Genomic DNA, 18,946 nt, shown 5'->3' with positions numbered 1-18,946 from the left:
TGAGATAGACTTCTTCCTGAGGTATAATTGTGGTATCAGCCTAAAGGGCTGAAACTGCACCTCGAACCACAGTAGGCAGTATGTCTATCTGATTGACCATCATAAAGCAGAGTGGCAGCGGGAGGCAAAGTCATCGGCACTGAATGTTCTAAGAAGGCCCTTTCTGTACTGAGATTAAGCTATCATGAAATATTTATGCTCACTTCTGCATGTGCTTTATTGTCTGTTGGATATGTGCTTAGAAAGAGTTTGCTTAACCAGTATAATACTGCCATCAGTGTTATGATGCAGGAGCTAGTGAGTTTATGCCAACAGTTAATTTTTGTTCTTAAATAAAGCTTTTTACACTTATGCCTTGTCATTATCTTTGTGTGCATCATTTCTATACAATCGTATCATTTATATTTACATGATCTGGCTGTACTTATTGCATGCAGTTCTATGAGAATTTCATTTGATGCAATACAATTTACTTGGAAACCCTCAGTACATAAAGGAGTAATAATGATATTATTTGGGACCTTTCCAATAGATTCATCTTTTCAGTCCAATGTAAAAGAAGTCCTCTACTACAAACTACTATAAATGGAAGAATAATGTCCCTAAAAGACAGGTAGCTGAAGACTTCCCTCAAACCTTTGACAAGCTGAGAGAGCAACCTGCTTAATTTGCCATAGCAAACACTGGCCACTGCAGAAACTGCAGAATGCTTCTGCAATAATTATTTTGTACTTTAACATGAGTTAGATGTAAGGTCAAAGAAATTAACACTAGAATACCATTTAATCTAGGTCATTAATCACTGTTAACTCATCTGATTTTACAATTAAACTGAATGTTCAATCTGTCAAGCCTCCAGAGTATCCAATCTTTTTGTGCAATCTTAGGTTTTTTCCCTTTATTTAGAGAAAAGTTTATTATCAGGAAGCATGTCACTGAACTGTTAATGTAATCAATTCTATTTTATTTTCAAACCATCCCTGTGCTTTACTTTAAAAAGTACAAAATTAGATATGATTAGATAATTATTATAGCTTGGTTAGACTGTATGCAATTTGCAGTGCTATCAGGAATGTGAAACAATGTTATTCTGCAAAACATTATCTTGGGATCTAAAAACAAGCTAGAAACATGGTAAATAAGACCAAAGAATGGCTCTTGCTGCATTGTTGGTTACATTTTGGCTGATATTAATAGCAGCTGAATAATTATCACAGGGATATGCAATGACTGACTGCAAGTGAAGGAATGTGTGGTCTAACAAAATTTTCATCTACAGAAATTCCTGTACTAAGGCTGCTACTGCATATGACACCAGCTTGAATGACCACAGCATGGAGTATGGCATAGCAAGGACCCCAGTATGCCTTGCTGTACCTAACAGTGTTCTTTCTTATCAGCAACGAAATTAGATAGCTAGGTAACATGAGATCTGGTCACTGATGGCTTCCAGAATACAAAGAAATCCACTGCCCTGAGCTGAAGCTTCACCAAATGTAAACTATGCAGAGAAAAGTTTTCTTCTAAACTGGCAGCACCTCCCAGCATGCAGCCTGGCATACAAGGCTGGGGCTAATGAGTCCACAGTTTGCAGAGCACTGACTGGTGAAGAAAAAGATAAAGATTTTTCCCATGGATATGATAAAAATTATAATGAGCATACACTTCACAAAGCCAGCATACAACCTTTGCACTACTGGACAGCAACTGAAATTAATGAGTGATACCACACATACTGAAATGCCTCTTAAACTTGCAGGTAATATTAATTTCAGGAAGTTTGTGACCACATTTTATTTTAAATTACAATTTCTGAACATGGAAATGTACAACAGACTCAGGTACCTGCCATTCCAGCAAAACAAGTCTTCCTCATGATTGAAAATTAAAAGGACTATTTGCAAACATCAAAGGTTGAAATCAACTCTATGAAAATACAAAGAGCAAGTAAGAATTGTTTTTACTTTGCTCTAGAAGGTTATAGAAGGATGCAAAGTATAAAATACTGTATTTTTAAATAAGTGTGCAACTTGTCCAGGTTAGGGGAGTCTGTCATTAAATACAAGCCTAACACATTCATACTTCTCACCAGGAATGCCATAGTATCTTTTGAGGGAAGTTCCCAGTCTTCCTTCTACCATCTGTATATTTTATAAGTGGTATCAAGGCTGACAGATGAATATTTATGTTGGCAAATCCAACAAACTTCAGTAAAACAATAAACTTCAACAAAAAGCTCACATGAATTCTGCAGTTGTGTTAGGTTTAGCAATTATTAATAACCTATTATGTTTAAGAAATGCTGTTTCTAGTTCAAGAAATGTTAAATACAAAAAGAGATCCAGCATCTGAGACTGTCAGCTGGCTCAGTACTCGAAATTACTGAAGAGTTCAGGTATCATTAAAGGTGAGAATAATACAACACAGGCATGTTCCTTTCCCTTTCTTTTCCTCCTGTCCTCTATGTTAAATCAGAAGTCAGAGACTGATATGACCTCACAGGCAACCTACTTTCCTCCTCTACCAGTGCAGATTTATTCTCTATGCTACTACCCATTTCTGAGAGCTTTTCAAAGCCTATCTTTAAAATATTCTGATGTTTTTTCCTTTGTTAATTCGATATATTTTATAGTCTAACAGCTCCTTGGTAGTAAGGCTTTTGTGATAGTCAGCCTCAAGCTCTCTCTCATAATTCATTCTCTTAACTGTAAATTTCTTTATTCAGATTCAGTTCTATTTATGCCACACCAGAATGCAACATTCTTCTGTTATTACAATGTTATGTTTTGAGCAAAAGTATATTTTTTTCAATTATTTCTCTTACTGAAAGGTAAAATTTCATACTGAAGTAAATACCTACAGTACAAATTATTTTTGTCTCAAAATACCTGTCTGCAAATTTCTGAGCTTTATCTTATTTTCAGTGTGTTTTTGTAAGCCTTCAAAAAAAAGAAACATAATCTTTTTGTTTTTCCTTGATATTGATACTGCCTAATTATTCATTACCACCCCTGCTTATTCATTACTACCCCTGAAGATTATTAGAGATGCTGCCTTTCTCTTCCACTCTAGTGAAGATACCAGAAAATACACAATTGTACACTATGCAAAAAAATACTGTAATACTGTAGTACTATCCTCTTCATACTTCTAATACCTTGAGTTTACTTGGCTTATTTTCTCTCCCTGTTACATCTTACTATCAAAACTATTTAAGTAACTTTTGTAGAATTACATTTATCTTTCCAATATATGTTATTTATAAGTCTGGGACTACTAAGTCTTACTTCAACTCTACTCTTTAGGGCATACTATGTCACAGCATTTTTACATTTTACTGTAACATCAAATTAGACTTTAATGTTAAGTATTGCAGTTATGGCCTGACATTTATACAGTCACCTTTTCCCTCCTTCTCTACATTTTCTATTGAGTTGTTAAATGTAATTCACAATTACATTTGGAAATTCACACCTATAAATGAAACTGGTGTTTGTGTTTTTTTCCATTTAAGGCAAAGCCAATCTTATTTTAAATCACTGGAAAAACAAAAAAAAAAAAAGTGAAATTTTTCTGTCACTGCAATTGCACATATGGCTTACCAGTTCTTTAAGGAATTACTAAAATGAAACAAATGCCTAAAATTCCAGATGAAGAAGGCAAAATTCTTCCTTAAAACCACAGTTGATTCAGTTACTCCTGGTTCACCCCAGTTGCACAGTCTGTACTGACTGAGACTGATCACTGCAGTTGCAACTGGTCTGGATGCAATGCTGAGGAAATATGCAGACAAGGCCACATCCAAAGTCACACCTAGCCTACTGAGCCCTCCTGGAAAAGGGGCACAAAACACAACCAGCTGAATGGCCCTGAGCCAGTTTAATGCAAGAAGGACTACCTGCGCTGACTCAACATACAGACACTGCTTAACTTTTAACGTGCCCCACCATACTTGTATTACCAGTATCCAAAACCCCACGCCTGCAGTAGAAGAAAGTTCACTGATACTGAACTGGTGATAAAATTAAATAAAGGAACCAGTCAGAGCTACTGATTTCCCCCTTCTCCTTTTCTTTATGTCCTATTATCCCATTTCTTCTTATAGGAAAACTGCAGGTAGAAAAGGTACTCGATTAAGTACTTCATTGCTGCACTGGGAGTCCGTCAAGTTCTCTTATTGTATAGAATCATAGAGTGGTTTGGTTTGGAAGGTATCTTAAAGATCATACTGTTCCAACCCTCCTGCCGTAGGCAAGGACACATGTATCTGAATGGACTTCATCTGCATTGGGAATGCCACTGTCACTAATAAAACAGTGGGATATCATTTACTGCAATGCTGCAAATTGAATTAAGTTCTAAGAGAAAAGAAATACTTTTTAGCCCCATTCCTCCATCCCTAAATTCAAGTAAAACAAAATCCTAATATAATGAAGTAAAAAATAAATTAAATAACGCATTGCAAACACTTACAGCCCATAAATCTGTGGAGCAATTTCCAGTCGGTTCAGATGCATGTACAGCTCAATATCATGTTTCTTCAGCAGATGATCCTGAATTTGGTTTACTTTTGCTACAATAGCAATAGATGGGCCTAAGTCCTGTGGCCTTGCAAATGGTGTAGGTGTAATCATCACATCTTTTTCCTGCAGACACAGAAAATGAGAAAAAAAGAAAATATCCTATGAAGTCTTATTGTCTAAAAGGGACTGTCTACAAGAGATTTGTTTTGTTGTCATCATTGACTTCCAAATAAACATATTAATAACTCATTTCCAGAAAAAGAGGAATCTCAAGTATCCACTTCTGTGAAAGGTACTGTGGGATTCCCCTTCCCAAGCATGCTAAGGTTCATCCTCTCATTCTCCACATCAATTTTTACGTGCATGCTTTACTTTTCATGCTCTGACAAAGTGTTGACAGCTTTATTTTAGCTTTAATATCAGCAGTCTGAGTCAGTCCAGAGCAAAGCAGATACATGGTAACTTAGTAGAGAATATATGCCCTCAGAGGACAATAAATTGCATACCAAATAGGAAATAACTTATTTTCAAATGATGCTTCCTAAACAGGATTCCCTTGCTTAGAAAATCTGTTGGCTGTACCTCAAAATCTTCACAACTTTGATAATGCATCAGAGAATTTATAAAACAAAACCAAAATAGAACACTGAGATCAACCTAAGGACTGGAAGGTAGCTGGTTGGACCTAAAGGTTGTGCAAACTATGATCTAGAATATGACATAAAATAAATGAAAACAGAGAAAGAAAACTACTGGAGTATTAGCATCCTTGAACCTGATACTGCTCTATCTTTTTTCTTTCTGCAAAAGAGTGATGCATTATTGAAAAAGAAGCAGAATGCTAGGAAGGAATTCAGGATGTACTGAACCACACTGAACAGGAAACATGTAAAAAGGAAGCTCAGAAATAAAAAGGGAAGAAATCAAACCTATCAAGAGAAAGATTGAGGAAAGGGAAATGGAGAATTAAACTGTCAGGAATAATGCTGAAGTTATAAAAGAGGGAAAATTGAAATAGTAAGATTTCTCAATGATTTTGTTGCAATCTGTCATCATGGCTATCTGACCTGAAGGCTTCACTTTAAAAAATAGTTACTGTTTTTATACACTTTTGCTAAATTTATTGATACAGAAGCTTTATCAAGGTCAATGGGTTAAGAATTTCAGAAGACTTCATTACCATATAAACTCTTGAAAGACAAAATCACTTGGCTCAATACAGTGAAAAGCACATTATTTTTTACATTCAGTAACAAAGAAAGGTGGGTTTTTTTGTTGTTGTAGAAACCATCCCCAAGGTTGTTTCCTATAGTTATAATCCTCTTCAACTGCATTCTTTCTGTATTAGCATTTTAAGAGGAAGGAAAAGAAGTATCCATATATCGCAATCATTTACAACATGGTTTAACACTTAAGTGGGAGGTAAACATTTAATAATTTCTTCCAAAAAGCTTATTTTTTATGTTGATCTCCTTTGCTTGAAATGTTTTTCTTAATTATTCCATTTCTGTACCATAGAAATTGTGTATGATGCTGAGCAGCTATTTCAGGTAAAATGATTCTATTTAAGGATCTGATCGATTACAAATTGTATCTTAAAATCTGCTTAATTGTTGCTTTGCTGTGGCAATTGCAGCAAAGGGATTTATCTGTCTACTACAGTGTGATGGTTTTGCCACGCTGTTGTGGTACCAAGACATATTCATTTAAGGTGCCCTATCAAATTGCTTGACAAAAGCTCCCTCAGACAGACCATCAAATAAAGCTCACTGAAGTGGTGTCCTTTCATTCAAAATCTTTTCTGTTCTACCAAACAGAAAGTTAAAATAAAACATCTAGTATCTTAGGGGCTAATAACAAATGCTGTCACTTACTGAAATACAAAAGTTCTTCACAGCTGCATGTATGTTGAGAAGGGATGTTTCTCCTACCTCCTTTAAAAATTATTCTATTAACTTCTTTATTACCAAAGCAGACAGCTTTCTTTTTACACTTATTTTTGCTTCTCCCTTGCATGGCTATTTCCTATCTCTGTCTCAGACTCATTTCATTATTTTCTTGGTCACATGCTATAATGCAGAATAGTGAAAAAGGGTATCTACTGATCTCCTTCTCATCTATACAGGAAAACACTCAATGTATGATATGATGGCATTGCCATAAAGTTAAATGCTAGTCTACAGTAACTATTTGCATAAACATATCAGTAATTATTTGCATAAACGTATATTTGAAAATAATAATAAAAGTCTGTAACTCCACACATTCATAAACTGTGCATGTTCCATCAGCTGGTGCACATAGTGGGTATGAACTTTATTCTGGTTTATTCAAGTTGACTTTTAACTTCAGTGTAACCACTGCATGTACTCATAACTCTGATGACTCAAAAGATCTGCATTTTAAGCTTTTCTCTATAGGCACAGATTCTCGTATAGAAATCTCAACATTAGAATCTATCTACTTGTAATGTCTGTCTGCTGATTTGTAATATGAGAAGACTAGCTAGTTACTCAAATTAGCCTTTACATCATTAGTTGTTTGTGGGTTTAAAGCCATCTTTACAAAATTAGAAAGCAGACTTTTAAACACTGGCTCAAGTGTCAAAAGATTCTGCATATCAAAACTAATGCAAGCTTCTTCTTACAGCAGAGTGCCAAAACTGGAGTTATTTATCACTTGCAAGCATTTGTGCACCTTGGCATAATGCAGCACTGACACATTGCTGACTGTCAGACCGACTGACTATCAACATGGTTAAGTGCATCAAATAAGATATACTGGATTGCCATTTTTAAAAGCATGAGATAAGTAAATGGTATCCATGAAAATGCAGTTCATCAGCATCTCAGAAATTAACCCATTAACAGAAATCTTCAAAGCATGTCATAATCTGTGGGGACAGCAGCTGCAATCAGTAATCAATGCCACGACTTTCCATGCTTCCTGATTTGGTGCACTCCACCAAGAAGCTCAGTGGATGACTAGAGTGCATATGATATGTCTGTTGTCTCCTCTCACACAATTTGGTTGAGAAAATGATAGATAATACATTTAGTCAGCTGAAATTGCTCCAAAAAATCACATCAGCTGGTGTGAAAGAAACAGCCCAAACAGAAAGATGCTCAAATAAACTGACACAGCCAAGCCGCCAAAATATTTAACTAGAAATGACTCGCAGTGCCTGTGCCTAAAGCACAGAAGCCAAGTGGACAACCTGATACTGTGCCCTTGCCCATTCTCACTATATATTAAGTTGCCACATGAGGCAAAACACCTGTTTTCTTTTTGTGAGCTTCTAAGTCTTGGGAAAAAAAGAAAAAAAAAGAGTGCCTGCATTTAATCATCTACTGCTGACATGAAATCTAAATGATCAATCCCAAATAGATGCAGTTAACAATAAAAAGACAAAAAGTGGGATGTCTCAGAGATGTGCTATTCTGTTTACAGGACAGCATCAGATCTACCTCTAAGAACAATTTAAATATGGATAACAGTGAAATGCAGATGAAAAATTTAGATCAAGTATTACGAACAGAATCATCAGACTGTGCCACAAAACATTACCTACCACAACACGAACTGGAATGGCTGGCAGTTGATACTAATACAATTTATATATTCACGCATTTAGGAAACAAATGCTACAGCAGTAAAGAGAGGCTAGGACATAGTACACATATAAACCGTGGACAGATTTCTCTCATTAACCACTAGGGAATGGAGTAGCTGGAGAAACTCCTCTAATGGCAATTGGGAGTAATGGAACCAACTGTTAGAGGCTATAAAATGTAACATGTCTCTCAGAGCACATGCTTTCATTGCTTCCTTTGTGAAGATTCAGACTTTATTATGTAGCTAACCCTCAAAGTCATGATTGTAAAAGGCATATGTACAAGAAAGGATTATTAAAGATTATACATGTTTGCAAAGAACAAAAACAAACAACTAGATATTAATCCATGCGCTTTGCATTGTTAATTTTTTATGGCACAAAAGGACTGGAAAGGGCAATATAAACTTTCACCTTCTACCGAAGCACTGCAAATCTCTAAGCAGTTATTTCCCAGAGTAAAATTCCACCTCAGACTTTACCACCTTTGCCACAGGAACTGGAACAAACACATTTGAACACACTGAATTCTGAAGCACTACATTCAGAGAAATTTCTCACAGCTTTGTTGTTGGAACAAAAGTGACTACGTTCTAAGTTCATAATAATCACATCTCATATGCTTTATCCTTAGTTACTAAGGATTATGTAAAAACACAAACCCAAACAATAATTTTTGCTTGTAGATAGCTTAGGCCAGGATGCCAATGTTACATATCTAATAAAATATATACACAAATACATTTAAATATTTAAGGAAAATAGAAGCCTTTATGTGCATCTCGGTTAAACACCTTTTTCTTCAACAGACAGGCAAAACTACCTCTTAAACTAGAACTCTCTAATTACAGTATGCAAATATAGCTTTTGGTGCACACATGTGGACATCCAAACCCAAACAAATTCTTACTAATTTTTTTATTAGCTACAGATACTCATCCCATAGTCTACGTGAAAAACCTTGAAGTGACTCAAGCTGGAACCAAGTTTGGAGGATAACTCTTTTAAGATACAATACACTGAAAGTCTTGGCAATATCTGCAATAGGATTATGTTCTGCTAGAGCCTTCTACATACACGCCACCACACAAGTGATTTTTCAGAATTAAAAAAGAGATAAATGTAAGGAGGGAAAGAGACAGGAAAAAAGTATTCAAAAGAAATCTTGAGCAATTAATGTGAGGGAATTGTCCTGTATGCTTACAGGCAAGGAGGTGATGGTCCATAAAAGGTTCCTGCAAGGAATAGTTCTGTAGAACTAGGAACACTGAAAAAGCTCTTCTTTGGAAAGAAGCAACATACTAAATACAGTGACGCCTATATAGCTGCACAGGAAATCTGAGGGCAAAGACATTCCCTCTGTTTGAATACCCTGAGGTCAAGGGAAAAAAAAGTAAGGAAATGTAGTGATGAAGTCGGGATGGGGGCGGAATATGCACCCTGACCTTTGATTGACAGTATATGATTAAAGTTTTGGTTTCACAACAAATTGGTTATATATTAAAGAGCTAAAACCAATTCAAGCCTCCATAGGTTAAATCCTTCGTATATGTGTTTATTTAGTATGACATCTGCACAGGTTTGAGACACAGATGTGCCTATAAGAGGCATTCTTTCAAATGCTACACACGAACATCACTCATACATAGGAGAAACTGCATTTGTACATTCAGCTTTCTGATTACCAAGTGATCTTTCAACAAATAGGAACTCTTAACCGGGATCTTAACAAATACTTATGTATTTGTATGTATTATGTAATAAGTATCTTAACAAATACTTATGAACAAATTCCAAAGAGCCTCTAAAGGATGTAAACTTATTTGAGCCTGCTTTAACCAAGTCTTTTAAGAGAAGATGCCTTCTTACTTTCAAATTACTTCAATCATATTAAAAATCACATTTGCTTAAAAATACAATAAATACATTTTAGAGCTATATTTACCTTCTGACTGTCATGTTCAAAAGTTGAAAACCAATGTTCTGCAGTTTTCATAAGACGTGTGAACATTGCACTGGAGAGGAAAAAAGCAGAAATAAGGTGTTAAATAATGTATTATAAGTTTTAGCAAATAAAATGTAAAGGAAGTTGCTAAAACTTACTAGGCATCGTGTTCCAGATATTCAGGATTCAAAAGAACTTTCATTTCCTCACTGAAAAAGGCAACAGTGAACAATCCAAATGTGAATGTTTATTTTTGGTCAGTGTTCTGCATGTACTATTATGTATTTATAAGCCAACTTTCATATAAAGTGCAAATGAGAAAACTAGCCTTTTTAATTAAAAAGAGCAACTCCATTGAACAAATGAAGTCTTTCCTTTTTATAAAGATCAAAAACAAATTAGCTGCCTTGTCTGCACTACAATGAAGTAACCATCTAATTATTCCAAATAACAAATTACTGAATGTCACAATGTATTATTTGAATATGCTTGATCTAGAATAATTGATTGCTGCACAATCTATCACTGTTTGTCCCAAACAAAAAAAAAAATGGTTACTGGTCAAATATGCAGTATCAAAACATTAATTTATTTTGTTTTAATAGCCTGTATTTTTATTGTACTTTAACAGCAATTAATCAGTGACAGCACCTCTTTTCCATCTACTCTGCTGCTTGGCTCTACTTTTTCAGTGGGGATGGAATAGAATGCTATGCATAACACATGGTTATTTTAGGTTACTTAGCAAGGAAAAGCATCTTCTAGGTAATTTCAGGATTACAGACACTGAATACAACAGACATTGAATAAAACCACACACTTGTAAATAATCCCCATCCTTATGCTTAACTGCCTTTGGACAATCAAGTTGAGGGGTACTAACAGAGGTTATATTATATAGTACACATAATTAAATTGGGTTTTATTCACTACTTGGCTCAAAAAGAGTGCAAAAAGACAAATGAAATGTCCTAAATATCACAAGTGATACAAGAAAGCAATTAGTTTCTTCTTTTCTTTTCTAAAAAACCCCAAAACTTTGCACATAGGGCAAGAAAAAAAGCATCCATATTTTTTGATGGACAGTCATGTGAGGTAATATTTTATAAATTTTATACATACGTGTATAATTACATGTGTACATACACACACGAAGTTTGACTGGAACAGAGAATCAACAGCTAAACCTAATGTTATTACAAAATCAAAGGATAGTCAAATATTGCAGCTGCAACACTGCAGGTGATGAAAGAAATACCAATCACAATAATTTGTCTACAATGAGTTTTTTTTTCTCTTTTAAGATATGAAGAAAGAGAACTGGCAACATGTCTGTTCTATGAATGTGGTTCTCTAATCTGCCTCCTCTCTGCAATGACAAAACCTAAACCATTTCTGGCAATAAGAATAAGGTGAAACAGCAGGTAGGTATGTAAGTTTTTTCATTAAGGTTCTCCTTATGTTTCTTGTCTCCCCTTTTTTTGCCATCTTGTACCTATGAAGGGGCCAATGTCTACACTTTTAATCCCCATCTCAGCAGATGTAGTATGGAAAATGAAATAAGGTCATTTACATAAAACCATGAAAATGTAACAATTTCTGATATCAGTTTACCCATTATAAACAAAGACTTAAGAAACACGTATTTAAAAGTTCAAGTCCAGCCAACTTATTTATTTATTAATTTTTAAGAAAGCAGCTTTTTAATGCTATACAAATAAAACACAATGCTTGCCTTGGTTGTGCAGCTTCACTGGCATGTGAAAAAGCCTGATGGTCACAATGCAGGATAAAAACAATGGGAGCTAAAAGTTCATGCATACCCTAAACATAAAAGGAAGCAAAAGTATAGTAAGATTTTCCAGTCATATAATAGTTGCTAATGCGTAGCATCAGGCAGCCAGCAATATCTGATGCAGACTAAGTAAAAGCAAGACGATTTACATTCTTAATGGAACAGTTTCATAATCAATGGCTTTTATCTTAAAGTCTGATTAAATCCAAGTGTTTATTCTTATGTAATATACAGAAGCAAGTTATTCTCCCTTTTTCTACCACAACAGAAAACAAATTGGCAATGGTAGGCAACCCTGCACCTGGCAGTTTACTCCAAGATCTACGTTCATAAATATGAATTTTATTTATGATAATTACAATCATGATCCACAGTACAAAGATCTGCAATAGGGACAAATTTCAAAATTTAAAATTATTTTTTATTTGATAATGTTCCAAAACCATAGATAAAAGCATAACAGTAGCCTTCAGAGGAGACAAAGGATGCTATTGGGGAAATTAGAAAAATTAAACTTCCATTCCTATGGACATGGGAAAGAAAATGAGTGTTTGGTTTTTGAGTTTTTTTTAAAGTTGCTATGTCAATATTAAAATTTAACTCACTATAACATCAGGTGTTGGAGACATGGTACTGTTCCATTATAGGCAATTACTAGTATATGCTATCTATATGAGGATACAGAAAAAATACAGAAACATAGAGGCATCAGAACAGGATGGATAGTTGAGGACTTGGGCCAGCATTAGAAGCATGGTTGGGCCTCCCAGGCCAGCTATTGGTGCTTTTATTCAGTGCTCACCAGGAACAAAAAAGGGGTCTTTATTTGCTTTAGTACACCTGGGGCTTGTCAATTTATTATTAGGAGCAGAAGCAACCGCTTCTGGAAACAAGCAATCCAGTTGGCAAGCTGCAACACACTGACAGGTAAAACAATAGCCTGCACAATGAAACCTTGTCTTCAGCAGATATTCAGCCCCTTCCGTCATATCAGATCAGGGAAAAGGAGGATTTGAGGTATCATAACTGAGTAACTTGGTTATGTCAAGGGAGTTGGGCTCCCAGTGGTAGACTAGGACACCAGGTGAGAACTGTGCAAGCTACAGGTTGGGGTTTGGGATAAACCATACAGAAGTAGTGGGGAGAGCCCTTCTGTGATGGATGGGATGCGGTATGAAGGGTTGAGATATGTTTGGTGGCCTCTGGACACAGGGATTACTCCTAACCTCAGCCCAAAACTACCAACCAGAGCAAGAGCTTGGTGCCAGGTGCCCAAGCAGGCTATTCCTGCTGGGTGTCACTCTGGATGGAGTTCTTGTCCAGCTGTGCTCCAGTTCAAAGCTGCAACTCCTTCACTAAGTGGAACCTCAGTCCCAGTTCCAGATGAGTGTTCTGGGCAGACAGCAATGCCAGGAAGATCATCTTGTCTACCCTGCTGGCAGAAAGAGCACTGGTGATGCTGGACCATCAAGCTCACAGGCATTTCAGATTGCTCTTAGGAGTCAGATAATTGGTGCTTTTTATGCTTGTCGTCCCAAACTAGGGAGCCTCTCCACTTGCTTTTCCAGCCCTTTCAGTGATGGACAGACATGAGTAATGATAGAGATACCTGCTTCTGCAGCTACCCTGCTGGTGTATCAGTTGACATCCAATGCAGCATTTGAGAAGTATTCAGTATCAGTGAGTTAGCTTATCAGCTTCATGTGTATCAAACAGATCTATTAACTACTAAAACCCTTCAAGTTTTAATGGAAATAATGGGGATTTCCCCTAAGTGGTCCAAACTGAGCAGAGAGGTGGATGTGGAAGCCCTATCTAACTCATTTTTGAGTGTGCAATAACTCATATTTGAGTGCGCAGCTAATTTTATGTTAGAGAAACATATCTGTTCGTAAGAGGGAATGCCAGTACCTAGCAGTGTTGGGGGGGGGGGAAGAAGAAAAAAGAGGTTTGGAAATTTCTCTGTGTCCTATTACTTGAAATCCCAGGAAATTTAACTTCAGATTCTTCAGGACTGAGATCAGGACTGTTAAAGCCTCAACTGCAAGGTTGCAGCAATAGCAGTCAGGTGACTGGGCAAAGCTAAAGACAAGAAAAACTACAGAAGTTTGGACGTTTTCTTTCTCTTCCTATTTTTGAACATTTAGGGACTACTTAGAAAGATGAAGGCTAAACAGAAATTCAATTAGGAAAAAGCTCAGTGTAACCACTTGATTTCAGGAGTTGATGTAGAATTCCCAAGCACAATATTGGTTAGACTGCAAACTGCCAACTTTAGATTTCTAGAAGTCTTGTGGTCATACCAAGAGGGAAAGGAATAGTATGGACAGGGAGATAGGTCCAGGATTAGAAAAGAAATGTAAGTGACAAAAACATTTCAATAAACTACAGATAACCCAGGTTTGTACTTCCCTACATACTCACAGCCCTCAGATAATTAAGAGCTCCATGCCTAATCTTTTATTCACCCTGATACACTAACATGAAATATGAGAAATGGAAATGCCAAAAACTTGACTGTCTAATAAATCTACCACCTAAGCTGTAAACTTATAAGCTGAAGAAAGAGAACATAAAATAAGAATTAGTTATAAAAGATAAAAGCATATCATACATTCTTCCAACATAATAATGTATCAACTTTGTAATGAAGCAGAATCATAATGTGGCTGCCCACATACAACAAAAACAAAACAAACAGATGATGAAATATTGGGATTTCAAAAAGATACCTCTGATCTTTCAGTTACAGTAGTACTTCAAATGTTTAGAGATTTTTAGCTTGGCAAGAAAAGTTACCAGTGTAATATGCATACACTTATTTTTTCAGTGCTGCAGTTTACTAAAACTCTTTAGTGTTAATAAATAAGTTGACAGAGCTCAGATAATTTTATGACACTCCCCAGCTACAACAAAATATTGATTTCATAATACATTCTATCGTTTAAAAAGAAAAACAGAAATGCAGCATTTCTACAATGAAAAGTGAATCAATGCATTTCAAAATTATATTGACATCTCTAGCAATCAAATCATGAGTGAACAACAGTTAGCCTAGTGATTTAGCTTAATTGTCACTACTTCTTTTCAGTATAACTAGGACCAGAATTTTGTCACCAGGCTTACAGAAGAACGCTAAGAGTAATGTTTACATATTCTAAGTACAATGTGCTATTCTCTTTAGATGTTATATTTACAGCTACTATTTAAAAATTCAATGATCCCTGTGAGGATTCTGTCTTTAAAATCTCCCATACAGCTTCACAACATCCTACTCCATTTGACTAGGGACAGAAATATTTTTTTCCTCATCAAATAAAATGTTACTTCATGCTGGTCAAAAAACCATAAACCCTACTACAAAGACAACTTCATGCATATATGCATATTAAATAAACATTATTGATTGCTGCTTGTAAGACTGTATGGCTGATGCTATGTAATAATTTTAATGAAGTGTTGCAAACTGCAGATGTATTTACATTTATAAGTACACAAATTGTCAAGGTACTAAAAACTTTTTCCCAGTATTTTGAAAGGGAAACATCAGGTCCTGTACAGATGCTGACAGACAGAAGCATAAGTTTTCATTTAGTGGCTGTTATAATTCTAATACCAAATGTATTTCTTGCATGTGCTCATACAAATGAGAGAGAGGAATTCCCGTAGAGAATAACAGGACCAATCTCATGATGGATACTGAATATGAAGACAAACTCCTTAATTTGAACTTTGTATTCAGGTAACTGTGGAGAGAGCAGCATGGAGATGATCTAATAGTAACCTTCATTATTTTCAAGAAAATATACTGGACTTTGATGTAGTGGAAATTATTATGGAAAGTGGGGCTTGAGTCAATGGTAAAAACAGAACCAATAAAAATAGTAGTACAGGAAGACTGATTGCAAGATAGGTATTTGACAAAAGAGGGAAAAAACAACCTCCTGTCACCATCACAAACTATTTTCTGTTAGCCAATTTACAGAAGGGTACTGATGGACATGAAAGAAATGTTACCTAAAAAGAGACGGACATGGTGACAAAAAACCAGGATTGTTACTAGTGAACTAACAGGAGCATTAATTAACAAAACAAACAATCGAACCCTTTTAAAATGAAGTAAGAAAAAATAAAAGCTCCTAATAAAAGTGACGCTTGTCCAGAATACGAGAGGAAAACCACAGTCATTTGCCATTTTGTGGACTTGGCACAGCACCACAAGACTTTGGGTGATATACTGAACACACTTCAGAGAGATTAAATCAACAGTCTTTCATGATCCAGATTTATTTCATTTTCTGCACTTAACCTTTCCCCTTAGTCTTATAGCAACCACTTCCTGGAATTACTGCACTACTGACGAACACCAGTTGAAAACAGAGGTAAAGAAGTTTCTTTGTCAACAGCCTGTAGGCTTGCAAAATTGAACCTGTTCTTTTATCTGCCTATGTTCATTTAGCCCACCAAGCAGTCTTTATTAAAGCTGAGGCATCAGGCAGTCAAAGTTCATTAATACCATTTATATAATCTCTGCAGTTTCAATTAACTCAGCAAGACATTCTACTACATGATAACAGTCTCATTAATTCAATAAAATCCCATAACTATTAACAATATGGTCTATGTTAAACGGGGTGTCACCTAGTAGAAAATAACAGCTTTAACAGCTTGTGATGAAACACAGGGCTTTTTTACTTTTTTGTTTTAAATTTGATCTGGCTAAATATTCTATTCTTATGTAAAAGGTATTATTCCTTGGTAAGGAATCAAGAGGATTTTAAATATGAGCAGAGGGTAATTAAGTCCTTTTAAGTCATATCAAAGAGTAGAATAATACTTCTTGTTCAATAAAAGATAGACTACATTAGCTGGAATGTGTTTCTCCGTTTTCCCATCATCAGTGCTCTGGACTACTCACTGGGAAGGGAAGGCTGAATACTGTTGGAGGATTTGCTTTAGTAGTGCCCTTCAAAATATAACTCACAAATCTCATTCCTGTTCTCATGCAAACCTTATCGCTTACTCATAGTCTGTCAAAAATGAGAAATAACCAGCTGATAGAGAGTTCATGTGTTTGACAGCTATATATTTGATTTTTGTTACAAGCTGTAAGATAGTTCTTCAAAAGTAACTGTTCTGCAACTCACATGCATCTTCTTTTTTTCTCACAAAACACCACTGATTTCCTGGCTTGAGGACAGAGAAGTCACAGACCATGCTGGAAGGTGTACAGTGTCTTCTAAAAACCTTCACGTTTACTGAACCTCTGTATTTTTGTCATGAAAACGTTTCTGTCTACCTAAAATTTGCTGCTCTACAGTTTATTGTTTCTCAGTGCACACAAAGTATCCCTCAGTTTGTCAGTCCCTACTCACCGTACTGATAATAGCCTGAAGAAACAAATACAAATAAACTTCTGTATACTCTGCATATTGGTCTTGCTATATTATTTAGTATCAAGCTTATCGTCACTTCAAAACCTTCAGAACAAATGTTGAATTAAATTATCCTGCATCCCATATGGATGCACAGTTAGTGCAGCTTTAAGGTTTTCTTTACTGTTTTATCAAAAATGGTTCGAGCAGGCTCTCCCTCAGGTAACACTGTAAAAGTGGTATTTGTAGCACCCTTATCCTTCAGTCAAGAGGCATTTGTCAGCTGCATTGTATTTGGATGCTACAGGGTTAGATAAAAGATCTATTCACTAACGTAGCGCATGGCTTTAGGACTTTGAGGAGTAACTTCAAATATTATGTAAAAGTCAAAATAGTATGCCGAAATTTCAAAAGTCACTATTTTTTTTTGTTAATTCAGTACCATTTTTAATCCTGCTGCATACTGTCTTTCTTTGCCTAAGCAGAGAAAGCCTTTCTTTTTATTTTTCTTTCTCAGCCTACATTGATGAAAAAGATGCTGTTTATAAAGAAATTTGAAGTTAGACAACTTAGCAACCTTAAAGAAAACAATTTGAGGGACTGTGTTATGAGGAAAAAGCATATGTTATTCAATGAGCTTACTTTTCTTACTATGCAGCTGACAAGCAGCTCTTTGATTACTTTAGCATTATGATACAACTTCAGATACAATGAAACTACATTATTGTCAAACCATATAGAAAATGTTGAGTCAATGAATGCCACCTGTACAGGATTTTCATTACCTGCTTATAAAGCAACTGTTCATTTTCTCTGGCGTAGCAGAACAGAACATCTGTGAGAATTTTCCTCACATTCTCTTGCTGGAAATACTGCATTTCAGGAAAGCTGGAAATGAAGAAATACAGTGAAAATAAGCAATAGAGCACGCAGAATCTCAGTTGCTGTTCTTCTATAAATGGTTTTAGGTATGACAGCACCTTCCCTTGCATGTTTTCGCACTGCACTGTGAATTGTGGATGCTGATAAGGCAAGAATACTTCTAAAGAAGTATTTTTGCAGCCAAAATTCTGAACCACATTCTTTAATATACATCAGTCCACTGACAGGACGATGGTATCACCAGTTATATTTAAATAAGCAATTCTTTTTAATATAATGAAACCCAGAGATCTGCAAGTACAGCGGCAGATTGTTTTAATGGCCAACTCCTTACAAACCTCCAATGCCCTGAAAATTAACCTAATAAAAATAAAACAATGAAGTATATGAGTATGTTCCTGCCTAAAGAATCAGGTTTCTTTGATTCTCTATGTCATGAAAATATATTGATACAGAACAAAAGAAAACAGAATGAGAGGCAGTGACTAAAGCAAAAATCTACCCACATCCAGTGAACCTGAGCTAGTACTAAGCCTAGCAGACCAGATGACCATTCTGGTTCCAGGTGGCACAGCATCCCAATAGCAACTTTACGCAAAGACGGTGCTCCATCGATTATGAAGTCCTTCACCAACAAATCTAAAATTTGCTAGGAGTGTGATAAAAAAATCCAAGCAACAACAATTCCCTTCAGAATAACTATTCAGTTAAAACTAAACCACCTGCAGTTACCTACTGATTAATTCCGTTCAGATACTGGAAAAATAAGCACCAAAGATCAATTCTCCATAGACAAAAACCATACTTTTTATG

General features: G+C 35.7%; 1 protein-coding gene across 2 annotated transcripts in view; it reads right to left on the bottom strand.

The window, feature by feature from the left end:
* TBC1D5 (TBC1 domain family member 5) overlaps positions 1–18,946 on the bottom strand; it is a 317,301-nt gene that overhangs the window by 112,197 nt on the left and 186,158 nt on the right. For both annotated transcript variants that reach the window (XM_031044993.2, XM_031044994.2), the window contains 5 exons: positions 18,037–18,139; positions 11,817–11,905; positions 10,240–10,290; positions 10,082–10,151; positions 4,474–4,646 (listed from right to left, as the gene is read on the bottom strand). In XM_031044993.2, coding sequence (XP_030900853.2) covers positions 4,474–4,646; positions 10,082–10,151; positions 10,240–10,290; positions 11,817–11,905; positions 18,037–18,139 — 486 coding nt within the window. The remainder of the gene's footprint in view (positions 1–4,473; positions 4,647–10,081; positions 10,152–10,239; positions 10,291–11,816; positions 11,906–18,036; positions 18,140–18,946) is intronic.

Source organism: Melopsittacus undulatus, chromosome 1 (assembly GCF_012275295.1).
Source record: "Melopsittacus undulatus isolate bMelUnd1 chromosome 1, bMelUnd1.mat.Z, whole genome shotgun sequence".
Taxonomy (NCBI): Eukaryota; Metazoa; Chordata; class Aves; order Psittaciformes; family Psittaculidae; genus Melopsittacus; species Melopsittacus undulatus.
This window is presented reverse-complemented; position numbering and strand designations above follow the sequence as displayed.